At 49.8% G+C, this 16579-nt stretch overlaps 3 protein-coding genes across 7 annotated transcripts in view; all 3 read right to left on the reverse strand.

Annotated features, from left to right (window-relative positions):
• Nucleotides 1-16579, reverse strand: part of SART3 (spliceosome associated factor 3, U4/U6 recycling protein) — a 382087-nt gene that overhangs the window by 295379 nt on the left and 70129 nt on the right. The window lies entirely within an intron of this gene.
• SELPLG (selectin P ligand) overlaps nt 1-16579 on the reverse strand; it is a 304877-nt gene that overhangs the window by 190404 nt on the left and 97894 nt on the right. The gene's annotated exons all lie outside the window — the stretch shown is intronic.
• The window catches only part of SSH1 (slingshot protein phosphatase 1), a 72520-nt gene that overhangs the window by 19079 nt on the left and 36862 nt on the right, over nt 1-16579 (reverse strand). For all 4 annotated transcript variants that reach the window (XM_050749647.1, XM_050749648.1, XM_050749649.1 and 1 more), the window contains 6 exons: nt 13824-13888; nt 12587-12708; nt 6466-6534; nt 4907-4972; nt 2864-3058; nt 1223-1316 (listed from right to left, as the gene is read on the reverse strand). In XM_050749647.1, the coding sequence (XP_050605604.1) occupies nt 1223-1316; nt 2864-3058; nt 4907-4972; nt 6466-6534; nt 12587-12708; nt 13824-13888 (611 nt within the window). The remainder of the gene's footprint in view (nt 1-1222; nt 1317-2863; nt 3059-4906; nt 4973-6465; nt 6535-12586; nt 12709-13823; nt 13889-16579) is intronic.

A 16579-nucleotide genomic window follows, 5' to 3' on the forward strand; every position in this document is an offset into this window, starting at 1 on the left:
AAATAAGGAATTTGATTTCCATGAGATCTCTTCTACCAAGTTTAAAGTGCTTTTACTTTTATAATTAAATGTCAAATACATCAAATAATCTAAAATCAGTTCTATCTTTCTTGGAAAGATATCACAATATGATTTTTAAAAAATGTATTCATTAATTAAAAGACAGGGCTGGATGGAGTGGCTCACGCCTGTAATCCCAGCACTTTGGGAGGCCTTGGTGGGAGGACCGCCTGGAGGCCAGGAGTTCAAGACCAGCCTGGTCAACACAGGAAGACCAAGTCTCTTAAAAAAAAAAAAAAAGAAAAAAGAAAAAAAGAGATTATATATGAACTTTTAAGATGTCAATTTTAACCTCTTAGATCCACCCAGTTTAATCTCTTATTATAATTCATTGCATGCTTTGAATAAAAAGCAATGAAAAAAAAGGTGATCCAGGAAAAAACATGAAAAGGTAAAAAGGGAGAGAGAAATTATTCTAGAATTTGATACTTGCAGGTCAGCTGTCATCCTGTGGAAAAACAAGTCTGCTGTCTCCTCCATAAAACCCAAGGTAGGCCGGGTGCAGTGGCTCAAGCCTGTAATCCCAGCACTTTGGGAGGCCAAGACGGGCGGATCACGAGGTCAGGAGATCAAGACCATCCTGGCTAACACAGTGACACCCCGTCTCTACTAAAAAGTACAAAAAACTAGCCAGGTGAGGTGGCGGGCGCCTGTAGTCCCAGCTACTCGGGAGGCTGAGGCAGGAGAATGGCGTGAACCCGGGAGGTGGAGCTTGCAGTGAGCTGAGATCCGGCCACTGCCCTCCAGCCTGGGCGACAGAGCGAGACTCTGTCTCAAAAAAAAAAAAACAAAAAAAAAACCCAAGGTAATAGGGAGCGGAAGAGAGAACAAGGAGGTGTTATTAAAACAGGTTAATGCTTCTCGGTGCAGTCTGTGGATCTCAGGGAATTCTCCCCAAAGGTCATATAGGTGAGGCTCACAAAGGCCAAGAAATTTGTTCAATGTCTCATAGCTGATAAGCAGCAGATCTGGAATCAAACTGGAGTCTGACTCCAAGGCCTGCTGCGATTGTAGAACAAGGCAGGAAAAAAGCCTCCAGGGGCTAACACGGGGACAGGTAAAGACAACCAGGTGTTGGGCCTGCTTTTGCTGCACTTTTGGGAGCAGGACACATGAAGGCTGCGTGACCTCTGACCTGCAATAAAGGGAGGAGTTGTCTTACCTCTTTGGAAGTCACATTTTCTAGATCCTGGCTCATCATGATGCTTCGGAGCTTGGCTTTGATGAGGCGCTCGGTCCTTTCCCCTTCAGTGGGCCTGGAAAAAAACGACGTTTAGGAGAGCAAGGAGTTGTAGAAAGCTTGAGGTCAGAGGTTACAGGAATGCCAGATGCTCCTGGGTCTAAACAGAACGCGGCTTGGCAAGGAGAGCACACTTCGTGGTGTGCACGTTCTCAGGCAGTAGGGAGAGGTGCACAGAAAACCCACTGCAGCTCTAGAATCCCCACGGGAGTCAACAGAACGGGGAGCAGGTCAAGGGGGGAAGAGGACAGTGTGGAAACTCACTCCTTGCTCAGACGCTCTTAGGGCAAGATGCCGGGATGCCCAGCGCAATATCCCTAGGGCCCTGGGCCCTTGAGTCTCTGCTCAAACACGTCGGGCATGAGGACCTCACTGTCTCGAGGCAGCCCGGTCCAGCTGCAGCAGCTCCCACTATCCCCTTCTTCCTCGGAATCAAAATCTGGGTATTTCCCTGCTCTGGTTTTAACTCTAGCGGGTACACAGACCAGGATAATCCTTCTTCCCCATAAGGAATCTTCAAATATTCAAAGGCAACTATCCTTCCTCCATGATTTCAAGGCCCTCTTTTTTTTTTTTTTTTTTTTTTTTTTTGAGACAGAGTCTTGCTCTGCCGCTGGGGCTGGAGTGCAGTGGCCGGATCTCAGCTCACTGCAAGCTCTGCCTCCCGGGTTTACGCCATTCTCCTGCCTCAGCCTCCCGAGTAGCTGGGACTACAGGCGCCCGCCACCTCGCCCGGCTAGTTTTTTGTATTTTTAGTAGAGACGCGGTTTCACTGTGTTAGCCAGGATGGTCTCGATCTCCTGACCTCGTGATCCGCCCGTCTCAGCCTCCCAAAGTGCTGGGATTACAGGCTTGAGCCACCGCGCCCGGCAAGGCCCTCTTCTAATGTGGCTTCCCACCCTTCAGGTCTCTGCCCTCTGAACACGCTGCGGTTTATCCATAGTACTCCCAAAATGCAGTGTCCTGGAGGAACACCACACTGTGGGAGCAGGGTCCTGACCCTGAGGGGAGGGGCGACCAGCATACTCCCTAACTAGACTTCAGGGAGTTATGGCCCCTCCACGTCAGTGCTGTCATAGGTCACAGGACACAGGTCATGTGGTTCACCACAGCTGCTGCAAAGGCAGGCTGCCCTCAGCTGTGGTGTTTTTGGATCCAAGGAAGCAGAGGACACATTCCTTATTTTCCTCAGAGCAGAGCAGGAGGCTCTGGGAATTAAGTCTCTGGTAATCTGAAGAGAAAAGGCCAGACCACAGAGTACTGCAAGGAGTTGGGAACACAAAGGGCCACACATTCCTTTGAGAGTCTGATGGGAGTTATGGACCCCATCCCCAGAAATGCATTCACCAAATTCATCAATTTTTTTTTTTTTTTGCACGGGACAGGGGCCTGTGTCATAGACCCCCGCTTCAAACGCTGGTTCTGAGAAAGCTGGGGCTCTCACTCAGGGGACTCCAGGGGAGGGGTGGCCCAGTGTAGGTTCAGGATCGGGCACAGAGCAGGTGGGGGAGAGGCAGGTGCCTGTGGGCTCGGGTGCACTCACACCAGCGGTGCTGCACTTACTTGTCCACAAACAGCGCGGGGGAGTCAGGCCGCGTGGACTCCAGGTCCTGCATGGCGTTCCACTCATTGATGCAGCTCTGCTCGGAGCTGATGCAGCTCTCATAGTAGGTGGCCCAGATGAGAGCTACGCCCCCAGGGAAGTAGTTGTGCCTCCGGGCCACTTCACAGGCCTTGTGAAGCACCTGCAGGGCAGACCTGGGGAGAGGAGAAGGCTGGGTCAGGCCTGGGAAGGCACAAGAGATGCGGGGTTTTCTCCTCTGACAAAGGGGTTCAAATATGGGAATGGAAGGGCAATGATTGATTGGTTGATTATTTCTTTTTGAGACAGAGTCTCGCTCTGTCACCCAGGCTAGAGTGCAGTGGCGTGTTCTCAGCTCACTGCAATCTCCGCCTCCCGGGTTCAAGCAATTCTCCTGCCTCAGCCTCCGGGGTAGCTGGGATCACAGGTGCCCACCACCATGCCCAGCTAATTTTTGTATTTTTAGGAGAGATGGGGTCTCACAATGTTGGCCAGGCTGGTCTCGAACTCCCAGCCTCAAGTGATCCGCCCGCCTCGGCCTCCCAAAGCGCTGGGATTACAGGCTTGAGCCTCCGTGCCCGGCTGAGAAGGGGGGTTTGTAAAGGGCTCACTCTTGGAGTCGCACTTACACGTACGGGCGCTGGGGAATGCACACAGCCTGAAACATTCAGCCCGCCAGGGCACAGAGCTAATCCCTGGGACATATTCACTGATTGAATCTAAGAGTGGCCAGAACACCCCACATCATTTCCAAAGAGGGGCAGAAACAAACAACAACAAACTGCTTCACAACTCTTCCAATCAGGTGGTTCATGGGCTACTTCACAACCCATTAATTAACTCCAGAGAATTAAGAACTGCTCCTGAAGCTGTGGTAACCCTGAACAGATGTTCCTATGACCCATATTGAACATAAGACCCACAATGAAGCTTAGCAGCTGGAAGAAAAAGTCTTTAATATGCAACAGAGACATCTGCCTGCATTCTAAATAATGACATTTCCACCCATCCCCCCATCAACGTTCTAATAGCTTAGATGCTTACATTTCTTAAGGAAACAAGTTCTAGAAAGTCATTTTAATACAAAAACTAACTGAAAAGGTTTGGGGAGGCAGACTGGGAAACAATATTAAGAATCTATGTTTTATTTAGTCACCCTCTTTTACTACTACTACTACTTTTTTTTTGAGACAGAGTCTGACTCCGTCGCCCAGGCTGGAGTGCAGGGGCGTGATCTCGGCTCATGGCAACCTCCATGTCCTGGGTTCAAGTAATTCTCCTGCCTCAGCCTCCTGAGTAGCTGGGACTACAGGTGTGCACCATCACACCTGGCCATTTTTTATATTTTTAGTAGAGACAGGGTTTTGCCATGTTGGCCAGGCTGGTCTCAAAACTCCTGACCTCAGGTGATCCGCCCACCGTGGCCTTCCAAAGTGCTGGGATTACAGTCATAAGCCACCATGCCCAGCCCATTTTGCTTCTTTTTACAAAAATATAGGCTGAGGCCAGGTGCGGTGGCTCAGCCTGGAATCCCAGCACTTTGGGAGGCAGAGGTGGGAGGACTGTTTGAGGCCAGGAGTTTGAGACAAGCCTGGGCAACATAGTGAGACCCCATCTCTTAAAAAAAAAAATACAAAAGTTAGCTGGGTGTGGTGGTGCATGACTGTAGTCCCAGCTACTTGGGAGGCTGAGGCGGGAGGATCACCTGAGCCTGGGAGGTCAAGGCTGCAGTGAACCATGATCACACCACTGCACCCCAGCCTGGGAGACAGACAGAGCAAGACCCTGTTTCAAAAAAAAAAACAAGAAACCCAACGCCCCAAACATTGTGAATATACTTAATGCCACTGAAAATTGTGCCTTTAAATATGGTGAAAATGATAAACTTTATGTTACATATATTTTGTGCCCCCTTCAACATGCACATATATAACGAGCTTCTTGGTAGAAGCGGTTTTTCTACTCATGCTGTCGGCTAAGAAAATATTTCTAGGGAGTTAAAAAATCCCTAAAACCACACTTACCACATGGCCTGGACAGACACAGGTTTAAATATGTGCATCCTTCCTGCTGTGCTCACGCTGAACCCACTGAGAATAAAAAACAGAGAGAAAGGTATCTGTGGTGAGAAATCAGCGCCTGGAGTGAAATCACTCTGGGAGTGGGGAGCTGGCCCACCGTGCACACTGGGAACAAGCACATCTCATTCCGCCTGATGAGGGATTTTATGGAACCTGCTTCGGCAGAGACATGGGCAAGGGCAGAAAGAGACACATTCTCAGGTGAGGAGGGCTTGTTTTGAACCCAGCAATGCAAGTTCCACCAAAACCTGAAAGCCCGGCAAAGGGGGCCAGGTGAAGAACTCCAAGAGCGTCTCTTCTATGTTCCCATATGGTTCCTGCCTCCCTGCCACCTCCTGCCCCATAGGCCCAGCTGTTCCTTTTTGTAATTGCATGGAAACTATATTCATAGGATTGCACGGAAAATAATATATAAAAATATCTATTAATACATTAATATAAATGTGTTAATCTAAAAATACTAATATAAAATATAAAAAATTAATACAGGCCAGGGGTGGTGGCTCACGCCTGTAATCCTAGCACTTTGGGAGGCTGAGGAGGATGGGTCACCTGAGGCCAAGAGTTCAAGACCAGCCTGGCCAACATGGTGAAGCCCCGTCTTTACTAAAACTACAAAAATTAGCCAGGCATGGTGGCAGATGCCTGTAATCCCAGCTACCTGGGAGGCTGAGGCAGAAGAATAGCTTGAACCCAGGAGGTGGAGGTTGCAGTGAGCCGAGATCGCACCACTGCACTCCACCCAGGGTGACAGAGTGAGACGCCATTGAAAAAAAGAGAAAAAAAAAATCATACAAATATATTAAAATAAATTTTAAAAAGGAAAAATATCCCCATAACCCCATCGCTTAAACAACAAATCAAATTTTTATTTTTCTCTTCCCATCCTATGAAGCAACATAACTCTGACCTGCTTAGAATCCCCGTGTCGGGCCACTTTCCTATTCTGTTTCTTCTCGTCACCGTGCCCACGCACCTCCCTGGGAGTGAATGCGTGTGGACGCTGGACAGCCCTCATCCCCTGCCTGCCTGCCCGGGTGGAACTGGTTCATTCCTCCTTTGTGGCTCCCAGGGTGGCACCTGAAACCTTGTTGTGCCTGCCAGTTGTATGTCTTTCCTTGTACCCCCAAAGCTGGTGAGTTCCTGCTGCACCACATTCATCGGTGAACTTTCAGGACGAGCCCTGTGGAGGGCATGTGGTGAGAGTTCACTTAACCCATTGAGGTAGTGGATGGATATCGGTTTACCGCTGTCTTGAACTTCACACTAGCAGCCTATCTCCTGTAATCGCTCCCACTGATACTTCATGAGCTAAACTCCCTGACGGGACGTCCAAAACATACCCTCCCTCGTGGAGCTCACTCAAAGGCAATACGAATTCTCCTGCTGTGACACTCCCGCCACACATGTCATTCTGTGCTAATGATCATCCAAGGATGCCCGAACCAGCTCGTGTTTCAAAGCCTACATACAGTGAGAGAATCTTTTAAAGACCTCCTTACCCATCTCCATCAAGGTGGATTTTCGTGTCACTCCACAGTCGGAGAACCATCCCAATGGTGCAGCTTTTACTGCGAGAGGGGAGAGAAGACGTGTGGAGTCAGTGTCTACCCACGTACATGCACAGCCTTTCCAGCTTACCACCTGGTCCAGGACGGGCTGTTGGATGTACGTGTGGCAGTGGCCCTTAGGCTGTCTGCATAGGAACTGTTCACTGATGAATTCTAGAAGACACAGGTCTGGGATGGCCCTGTGGACACAACTCCGTAAGTGCTCAGCCGAGGCTCTTGGGTGCAGTGTGCGCTGACCGCATGCCCACTCTGCAGCAGGGAGGCAGCCGCCCAGGGCTGGTGTTCTGCTGGCGGAGGCCACATGTGTACTCGGGGGTACATAGGCAAGCACCAGTGGCCAAGCCCGGCCCGGCCTGTCCTGGGTGGCAAGGAGGGGAGTGTGCTCACACCGTTCCCAGAGCTCACTTTCGAACCTGTGCACCTGCACCTTTAGTGTGGTTGCTGTTTTACAACCTCGCTTAATCTGGTTTTGTTTTGCCCATCCTACCAGTGAAATGAGACCAAATGACTGCAGAGACTGGCGCCACTGAAAAACAGGGAAAGAAAGGGCTTATCGGAGAGTCCTCAGATTATGATGAAAACTCTCCAGGCATTTAAAAGTTGGCTTGTGAGAAGCCGCTGTAACTGTGCCAAGGGCCAGCTCCGCGGACCTCAGGAATCTCATGCTTCCATCTCTGCTGCTGCCAACACCACGGTCATGTTTTTGTGTGCCCGTGTGGGTGGGGCCTCTGCGGATCACAGACCCAGCTCCCCTCCGGGTAGCAGCCTGCCCCATGCAGGACTCTTCTCAACCCCATGCTTCTATATCTGCGGGGAAGGTTGTTCCAAGCCCTTCTGGCCAATGACACTCAGGCTTTTTTGGGTTGGGCAAATTCTGAGGTCCCTCCCTGCCATCCTACCCACTCCGGAGGGACTAACTGTATTTCTCTCACAGTATTGCAAAATATAATTTATGTTGGGCCTCACAGAGCTCTAGGGATCACATGGCTGTGTCAGCGCCAGGAGGAGGCAAGGAAGGGGTCCCTGTGGAGCCCAAGTCCGATAGGCAGAAGCTAGGTCAGATGGTGCCCTGGGAACATGCAGTCTAGAAGACCCAACCTGAGCACTGATGACCCTTGCCAGGGACTGATAAGGAGGTGGGTACAGCACAGAGAGCTGCAGAGAGAACAGGACACGGGGCGCCAAGGCCAGGCCTAGGCCAGGGGTGGGGCCTCCCAGGACAGGCGGAGGACAAGTGGGCAGGGATGAGACTGCCCATAGGAAATAAGGAGCACATGAAACCATGTGGAAACTAAACCCCTAGACCGGCCTCCCTTGGACACGGATGTGCAAGAGGGTCAGCCCACAGGGGACTTCTGCTCACAACCTTCAACTCGAGCCAGGAGCAAGGAACAGGGACCAGGCAGGACTGCAACAACTGCCCTTATCTCCTGTCGTCCCCTAGCTATTCCTTTTGTGAGTTTCCAGCAGTCCTACAATGATTAACAATAAGATTTTCACAAGGAAGGTGGGCCCATGGGAAGCATATTTTTCTTTCTTTCTTTTTTTGAGCCAGCGTCTTGCTCCATTGCCCAGGCTGGAGTACAGTGGTGTAATCACAGCTCACCGCAGCCTCCACCTCCCGGGCCCAATCAATCCTCCTACCTCAGCCTCCTAACTAGGACCACAGGCATATGCCACCATGCCCAGCTTTCTTTAAAAAAACTTTCTGTAGAGATAAGGTCCCAGTATATTACCCAGGCTGGTTTCAAACTCCTGGGCTCAAGCAGTCCTCTTGTCTCCACCTGGGGAGCATATATGGGAAACAGGAAAGGGATACGTAGCTAAGGAAACTGAATCTTTAGAGGAAGAGTGACCCCAAAGGATAAAGTGGGTGGGAGCAATTGCAGAAGAAGAAAGCAGGCTCCAAGTTCCTAGGGCCTGTATGGCAGGAACAGAGAAGCCAGATGGGTCTGGCGGTCCAGGCAGGAAACCAATCTGTTCCAAGACTCCATCGTGGAGTCCTTCACTGATGGCAAAACACTGATGCGTGGACAGTGGTGTACGCTCAAGGCACTCAAAACGTTCCCAATCCGAATTGAAAACATAATCCTGCTCGGGTGTGGTGGCTCATACCTATAATCCTGGCACTTTGGGTGGTGGAGACAAGAGGACTGCTTGAGCCCAGGAGTTTGAGACCAGCCCGTGCAATAGTGATTTTTTAAAAAAATTATATATATTGGCCAGGCGCAGTGGCTTACGCCTGTAATCCCAGCACTTTGGGAGGCCGAGGCGGGCGGATCACAAGGTCAGGAGATCAGGACCATCCTGGCTAACACGGTGAAACCCCGTCTCTACTAAAACTACAAAAAATTAGCCGGGCGTGGTGGCGGGTGCCTGTAGTCCCAGCTACTCAGGAGGCTGAGGCAGGAGAATGGCGTGAACCCGGGAGGCGGAGCTTGCAGTGAGCTGAGATCTCGCCACTGTACTCCAGCCTGGGTGACAGCGCGAGACTCCGTCTCAAAAAAAAAAAAAAAAAAAAAAAATTATATATATTAAAAAAATCAGCTGGGAATGGTGGCATGGGCCTGTGGTCCCAGTAACGCAGGAGGCTGAGGTAGGAGAAATGATTGAGCCTGGGAGGTCAAGGCTGCAATGAGCCGTGATTTCACCACTCCAGCCTGGGTGACAGAGGGAGATCCTGTCTCCACATAAAAAAAAAAAAAAAAGAAGAAGAAGAAGAAGGAAAGAGAAAGGTAAGGAAAGGCGAAGGGAAGGGAAGGGGAAGGGGAAGGGGAAGGGGAAAGGGAAAGGGAGGGGAAAGGGAAGGGAAAGGGGAGGGAAGAGAGAAAAAGAAAAGAGAAGAGAAAAGAAGAGAAAAGAATCCAAGATTGAACCCTAGGGTGGCGTGGCTGCTCTGGTCTCCCCAGGATGCATATGCAGATACAAGACTCTGAGGGAGGCTGGGTGCGGTGGCTCATGACTGTAATCCCAGCACTTTGGGAGGCCGAGCGGGGTTGATCACTTGAGGTCAGGAGTTCAAGATCATCCTGGCTAACATGGCGAAATCCTGTCTCTACTAAAAATACAAAAATTATCCAGGCATGGTGGCGCATGCCTGTAATCCCAGCTACTCAGGAGGCTGAGGCAGGAGAATCGCTTGAACTCGGGAGGCAGAGGTTGCAGTGAGCCCAGATCGCACCACTGCACTCCAGCCTGGGTGATGGAGTGAGACCCTGTCTTAAAAACAAAAACATAAACAAAAAGCTAAGTGAGAGTGTGCGAGCCTGTGCAGCAGCCGTCATTCCAATGCTGCCTTTTGGACAGCACTTGGACTCTTATGAAGATCCCCTTTGGGGGCAATGCTCGTCTCTTTTCTTTTTCTTTCTTTTTTTTTTTTTTGGCAGGGGGAATCAAAAAACAAAATCCCAAGGAAGGAATTTAGAAAAAACAAGTATATTGCTCCCTCAGCAGGTCAAACGCTTCTGGTGGGGACCTGGACTTTGTTTTCAAGCCAGGAAGGAAGACAACAGCCTGGGGCCCAGGCAATGTGGGAGCTGCAGGAGAAGGCCCAGTTCCCAGCCCCCGGGATTCCCCGGGCACAGAAGACAGCTGCATCAGGCCCAGCGACAGGAAGGACTGCTTAGTTCTGGTTCCTGCCAGGCCCCTGCTCACCTTGGGTGGCCTCTCGACCGCCCTCTCCAACCTCAGAGACCTGCCCTGGCCTTGGGGTCGGTGCCCACACGTGGGCTGTGGCTCCTGCTCAGAGGGTGCAGAGACTCGAACCTGAGGGAGGAGCATGCAGTGGAGGCGAGAGAACCACAGGGAGAGGGAACCACAGGGAGAGGGAAGTCAGGTGCCGAGGGGAGGCAAAGGGAGGAGACGGTGGGAGGGAAGAGCACCGTGGGGGCGGTGCGGATGAGCACATGGGCCTGTCTCCTCCAGCCAGGCAGCAGTGGAGTGCACGTGTGTGCATCTAAGGCATGCCCATGACTGTTGGCCTGTGAGCTCTGTGAGACTGCAGGTGTGTCTGCCATGCTCCCTGATGTGGCCCCAGCACCTGGTGGGGCACCCGGCACAGGGGAAGAGCTAACAAATCCATACACGATAAACCTAGAAGTGAATGAATGAGCAAGGTGGTGTACAGGAAGAGAGCTGCAGCCCGCTGGGAAAGAATGCGTGGGATCTATTCATTCAGCAGGTCGACAGGAAAAGCCCTGCCTCCAAGTCCCAGGCCGGCCACTTACTGGGATGGCCCTGGGGTAATCACTGCAGCCTCGTGAGCTTCTGTCATGTGTAAAACCTGAGGTAGGACTACCCACCCCAGGGGGATGAAGGGGCTAAATGAGACGTCCACGGAGGCATTTTGTAGGTGTGCTGTACTTTACAGTCAGGAGGACTGGGCTTCCACACTGCTCCCATGGTTCAGATCAAGACGATGGGCACAGGCCACAAGAGGCCGATTTCCGTTCAGGATCAGAAAGCATTATTGGAACAGGCCACACTTGTGAGGAAAGTCCCTGCCTCAGAAAGATTCTGAAAAGCTGGATAGTCATTGGAAGAACAATTACAACTGCAAGACGGTCAAACACTAAACACCGCTATGCCTCACAACCATACAGATAATGGCCAAACAGATGGGGCTCTGGGCATTTCTGAGAGCATCTGCCTGGTGGCACCCCGTCCTAATGGACCATGCCCTCCAGTCTCCAAGTGGCTCTTTAGAGCTCATATCCTAACACCTCCTATGCTACAGGTTCTTCTAGCCCCAGGTTCCCAACCAGGTCAAGGCCACAGATGCCAGCCCCAACTCCATCTCCTACATGTGTCACAGGAAACTTTCTCACAGTGCTATTTATTATGTACTGCAGGGGTGGGGGGCATGTCATAAAAGAAATGTCCTCCTTTTTTTATTCATTTCCTTCTAAAAAGCATCCAAGTCTCAGTTGCTAGCATGTGACTTACAGAAGCTCTCACGGGAACAAGACAAGACCGTACTGTTACCATGACACTCACAGCCTCCCTGACGGGTTTCTGCTGTTCATTCTGCCTGAAATGCTCTTCAAATGCACCTCGCGGCTCTGCCTCCACCCTAGAGCTCGCCTGACTGCCCACTTGCCCGTTAAGATTCAGCTTAGGCTTCACTCCTGCCAGAAAGGTCCTGCCAGGTGCTCTCAGTAGCCGCCTCCTCCTGTGGTCTCACAAAACCCCAGCACCTCTCAGTCACTCTCTCCCTCCTACCTGGTTGTGACTGTCTTCCAAGCTCACTTAGAAGCCCTCTGAGGCCAAGAACTGTGCTGTTACTTCTTTGTTTACCTGGGCCTAGTCCATTGCCTCATACACAGGAGAATGCAAATAAATCACACGCTTAACGAATGAGTCGATGAATGAATGATGAATAAAGGGAGTCTAATCTAGTTTGAACAAATCCAGGTTTTGCAATGATCTCACAGGCATTCATTTATCTGAGATGTCAGGGGAGTGATCCCACTCTCATTTCACACACATCATGGGGTCAATGCTCTAACTTACTTGGTCTCCAGTTAGTGGGAAATTACAAGCTACTCTTCAAGCCTCTGACTAGGATGTGCCATGAAGATGGAGTTCCCACTCCACTTGGGAACCTCTGGAGTATCACTATGGGGTAAGGTATCTGAGAGGAGACCCACCAATCTCCATACTTCTCCATGGGCCCCTCTGCCTGGGAGGGTCTCCTGCTTCCCTTGGCGGACTCTGGCTTGGCCTTCTGGGTTTGGCGTTGTTGTCACCTCCTTTAGGAAGCATTCCTGGCTAAGGTGCCCCACTCTATAGCAGCTGGCGTGAAACCTCTCTAAGCACAGCATAACTTTCTGTCCTCTCAATCGACTCTGAGCTCCAAGAGCACAGCCTGGAGCTGGCACGGTGCCTGGCACACAGAGCTGAAATGGCCACCCTAGTGTTCCCAGTGTCGACTCCCCAGGCTCTCCATCAGGACGCAGCCCTTTCCCACATGGATATGGGACCATGGAAACCTTTTTCTAGCAGCAACTCTTGCCTCCCACACAGAAGGGAACACCTAGCTCATCAGACTCACCTTTCCTTACTGGAAAAGTCCACTCCCAGCAAGATATTCTCCTCGGTGTCCTGGCGCCCGCTGCTGTACACCACTACCATGTACCGGACCCGGTCCGCCCAGGCGCTCTCCAGGCGCACGGCCTGGAACAGGGCAGACATGCTCTCACTGGCCTGCCTTTGGAGGTGGTGCCTCCCTCCCATCTCCAACGCAAGATCAACACTTTCAGTGTTCTACCTTTCCCTCCGGGAGTTAAAAATGAAGAGAAAATCCTTGGCTGGGCCCAGTGGCTCAGGCCTATAATCCCAGCACTTTGGGAGTCAAAGGTAGGCAGATCACTTGAGGTCAGGAGTTCGAGACCAGACTGGCCAACATGGCAAAACCCCATCTCTACTAAAAATACAAAAATTAGCTAGGCGTGATGGTGTGCGCCTGTAATCCCTGCTACTCAGGAGACTGAGGCACGAGAATCTCTTGAACCTGGGAGGTGGAGGTTGCAGTGAGCTAAGATCACACCACCACACTCCAGCCAGGGCGACAGAGTGAGATTCCATCTCAAACACCACCAAAAACAACAATAACAACAACAACAAAAACACACAAAGAGGAAGTTCTTGACAGCAGGAACCAGGCCTCGTTTCTCTCAGTAGCACCGGGGACGCTGCCTGGCTCAGAGGAGACACCCAAAATGCAAGAAATCAGTGAACACATGAAATCCAAAGAAAGTTCTTATTTAGCTTATTTAACTGCCGTAGAGACCTGTTTCATCCCTCCTGTGGCTCCTCTGGGGTACTGAGGAGTCAACCTGGCTTTCGCTTTAGTGAACAATTTGAGGAGAATTTGTTGTAATGTAAAAGCTTTTCCCCCTATCATTCATGAATGGTTCCCCACCAAGTTTCACAATTAAAAATTAAAACGTGCTGGCTGGGCACGGTGGTTTACACCTATAACCCCAGGACTTTGGGAGGCGGAGACAGGAGAATCGTTTGAGGCCAGGAGTTCAAGACCAGCCTGGCAAAACAGCAAGACCCCACATCCACAAAATTTTCTAAAAAATTAGTGGTATACACTTGTAGTCCCAGCTACTCAGGAGGTGGAGGTGGGAGGATTGCTTGAACCCAGGAGTTTGAGGCTGTAGTGAGCTAGGATCATGCCACTGCACTCCAGCCTGGGCAACAGAGCAAGACCCTCATCTCACAAAAACTAAAAAAAAAAAAAAAAAATTTTTTTTAAATTTAACATTCTCACCGCTTCTTACCAGCTTGATTCTGTCTTCACAACGCAGAAGGTTGATCATCACCTGCAGATGCTGAGGCAGGTCCCCTGGTGGAGCAATAAAGAAAGGTTTGAAAGGTCTCCTACCTACTTTCTAGGAAACAAACCTATGAAAGGCTGATGTTGATGGCCTGGAAAAAGATTGAGAAGTTAAAATTTGTCTACCTACACCACAGGAGAATCACCACAAAAACTTCAAGTCTCCATTTCTCTTACACCACTCTGAATACTGTGTGATGCGGATGGGTGACATGGAGCTTACTGTCATGTTGTTAAAAGTTGCTCTTATTTCCTGAAATACATACAATATAGATTTCCAAATACAAAATGTGGAAAATACAGGCAAGCCTAGAGAAAACTGTTATTTCATCCAAGGCAATGTTACTCGGCAGGTTGGGGTGCCTAGAAACGACAGCTGTGGCTGGAAGTAAGGCATTTGCTAGGAGTTCATCATTAGAGAAGAAGGACAGAGCATCATGTTTCCTCTTCAAACAACTTCTTCTTCCTTTTTTTAATTTTTTTTTTGAGACAGAGTCTTACACTGTCGCCCAGGCTGGAGTGCCGTGGTGCAATCTTGGCTCACTGCAACCTCCGCCTCCTGGATTCAAGCAATTCTTCTGCCTCAGCCTCCCAAGTAGCTGGGATTACAGGCGCCCATCACCATACCCAGCTAATTTTTGTATTTATAGTAGAGACAGGGTTTCACCATGTCGGCCAGGCTGGTCTTGAACTCCTGACCTCAAGTGATCTGCACGCCTCAGCCTCCCAAAGTGCTGGGATTATAGGCATGAGCTACCCCACCCCGGGCCCCACTTCAAATTTCTGCATTTTCCACTGGAGGCAGACATTATTTCCATAACCAGGAGGGGAAATATTTAAGTGACTCTACAGACAGCAGCTGTATGCTGGTTGCCCGGAGAAATAATTTGAATAGACAACCACCTGTCATTTTCTCTTTTCTTGCTAAAAATTATGTACTCTTTTTTCTTCACTATGTAAAACAAGCAGTAATCCAGGGGCGGCTTCTGAACTTCTCTGAGCTGCCCCAGGGTTCAGGAGGTGTCCCTGGAGTGCAGTGAGGAAAGTCTCTTACTGGCCATGAGTCTCGCGCGAAGCAGGAGACCCTGTCAGAAGAAGCGCACACTTTCACGGAGGGGAAAATTGTAAGGGAGGTGCATAATTAATTAAAGTAGCAGATGTGACTCCAAGGTTGCTTTTTTCTCTAGCTTATACATTTTTCTTTATATCTGAAAGGATTTCTTTCTGAAGAAAGGTTCATCTGTAAAGATGCTAATATCAGCCTGGTGTGGTGGCTCACACCTGTAATCCCAGTGCTTTGGGAGGCCAAGGCTGGACTTGAGGCCAGGCATTCAAGACCAGCCTGGGCAACATGGCAAGACCCCATCTTTACAGAAAAGTAAAAAATTAGCTGGGCTTTCTGGTTCGTTCACATCTGTAGTTAGTCCCAGCTACCTGGGAGGCCAAGGCAGGAGGATCGCTGGAGCACAGGAGTGTGAGACCACCCTGGGCAACATGATGAGACCCTGTCTCTACAAACGAAAAAAAAAAAAAATTACCCTATACCTCACAATTGTAACCCGAAAAGGATCAATAATGCTTACACACTCAAATGCTCCAAAAGAAAACAGTGTGTGTGTTCCTTTTGCAAAAGCATCTTTTTCATTTTAAGGGAGAATGACAGATGATGTCCAAATTGCACTTCCTGCCTCAGAGAGGAATTGGGTCATTAGAAATTTGTGCCTCTAGTCAGGAGGGTAGATCTCATGTTAAGCATTCTTTTTCTTTTTTTTTTTTTTTCAATAGAGATACGGTTTTGCCATGTTGCCCAGGCTGGTCTCGAACTCCTGGGTTCAAATGATCCTCCCACTTCAGCCTCCCAAAGTGCTGGGATTATAGGCATGAGCCACCAAACTCGGCCCAATTAAGCATTCTTTCCACAATAAATAAAATGTAAAAAAGAAAAGAACCATGCCCCTCTTATCTGTCCTCTCCAGTTATACAATTCCACAGTGTGTAACACCCTATGTTGGCCCTGCTTCCTATGATGAGTGATTTGGAGATAAGGGTTCATATTAAAAAAAGCCATAGAGCTCCCCAACCCCTTCCTCCACCCATCATGTCACCAACGCAACACAGCGACCATGAGGGGTTCTTCACCTGCCTGCCCGCCCCCACATCTACCCGAGTCACAGAACTGCACTGGGGAAAGCAAAAACAAACCCCTGTCTGATAAATGCCTAAATGAAAGGGACATTTTCCACACAGATAAACTTCTTTCAGTGGGATTGTTTGCTGAGATATGGAATTGCTGACAGACAGAAATCCAAACCCCAGTCTGACATCCACACACAAAAAAATCAGAGAACACAAGCCCTAAAAAGGGTCTCAAATTGACCAGACTAGCTGAAACAAACTGAACTACTTTTCCACAGACAGAATTAACCCTCAATTCTACTCAGCTCTGCACGGTGGTTACTGGGGGGACTCTGGTACATTCATGAGACTTGATGGTAATGGTAATTCTAGGGAAAAAAAGGAACTAATGTAAGTCTAGTCTGTGCCTGTCCCAAGGTCACTTACAGACCAACTGTGGACAGCTGGTGGCCCCTCTGCCTTCTGACCTCATCGCCCACTCCAGACCTCAGGGCATAAGAGTCAGCCAGCCGGTGGCTTGCATCCTACCCTTCTAGTCTTCGGATTATAGGAAGGAGGTATATG

The sequence above is a fragment of the Macaca thibetana genome, chromosome 11 (assembly GCF_024542745.1).
Source record: "Macaca thibetana thibetana isolate TM-01 chromosome 11, ASM2454274v1, whole genome shotgun sequence".
Taxonomy (NCBI): domain Eukaryota; kingdom Metazoa; phylum Chordata; class Mammalia; order Primates; family Cercopithecidae; genus Macaca; species Macaca thibetana.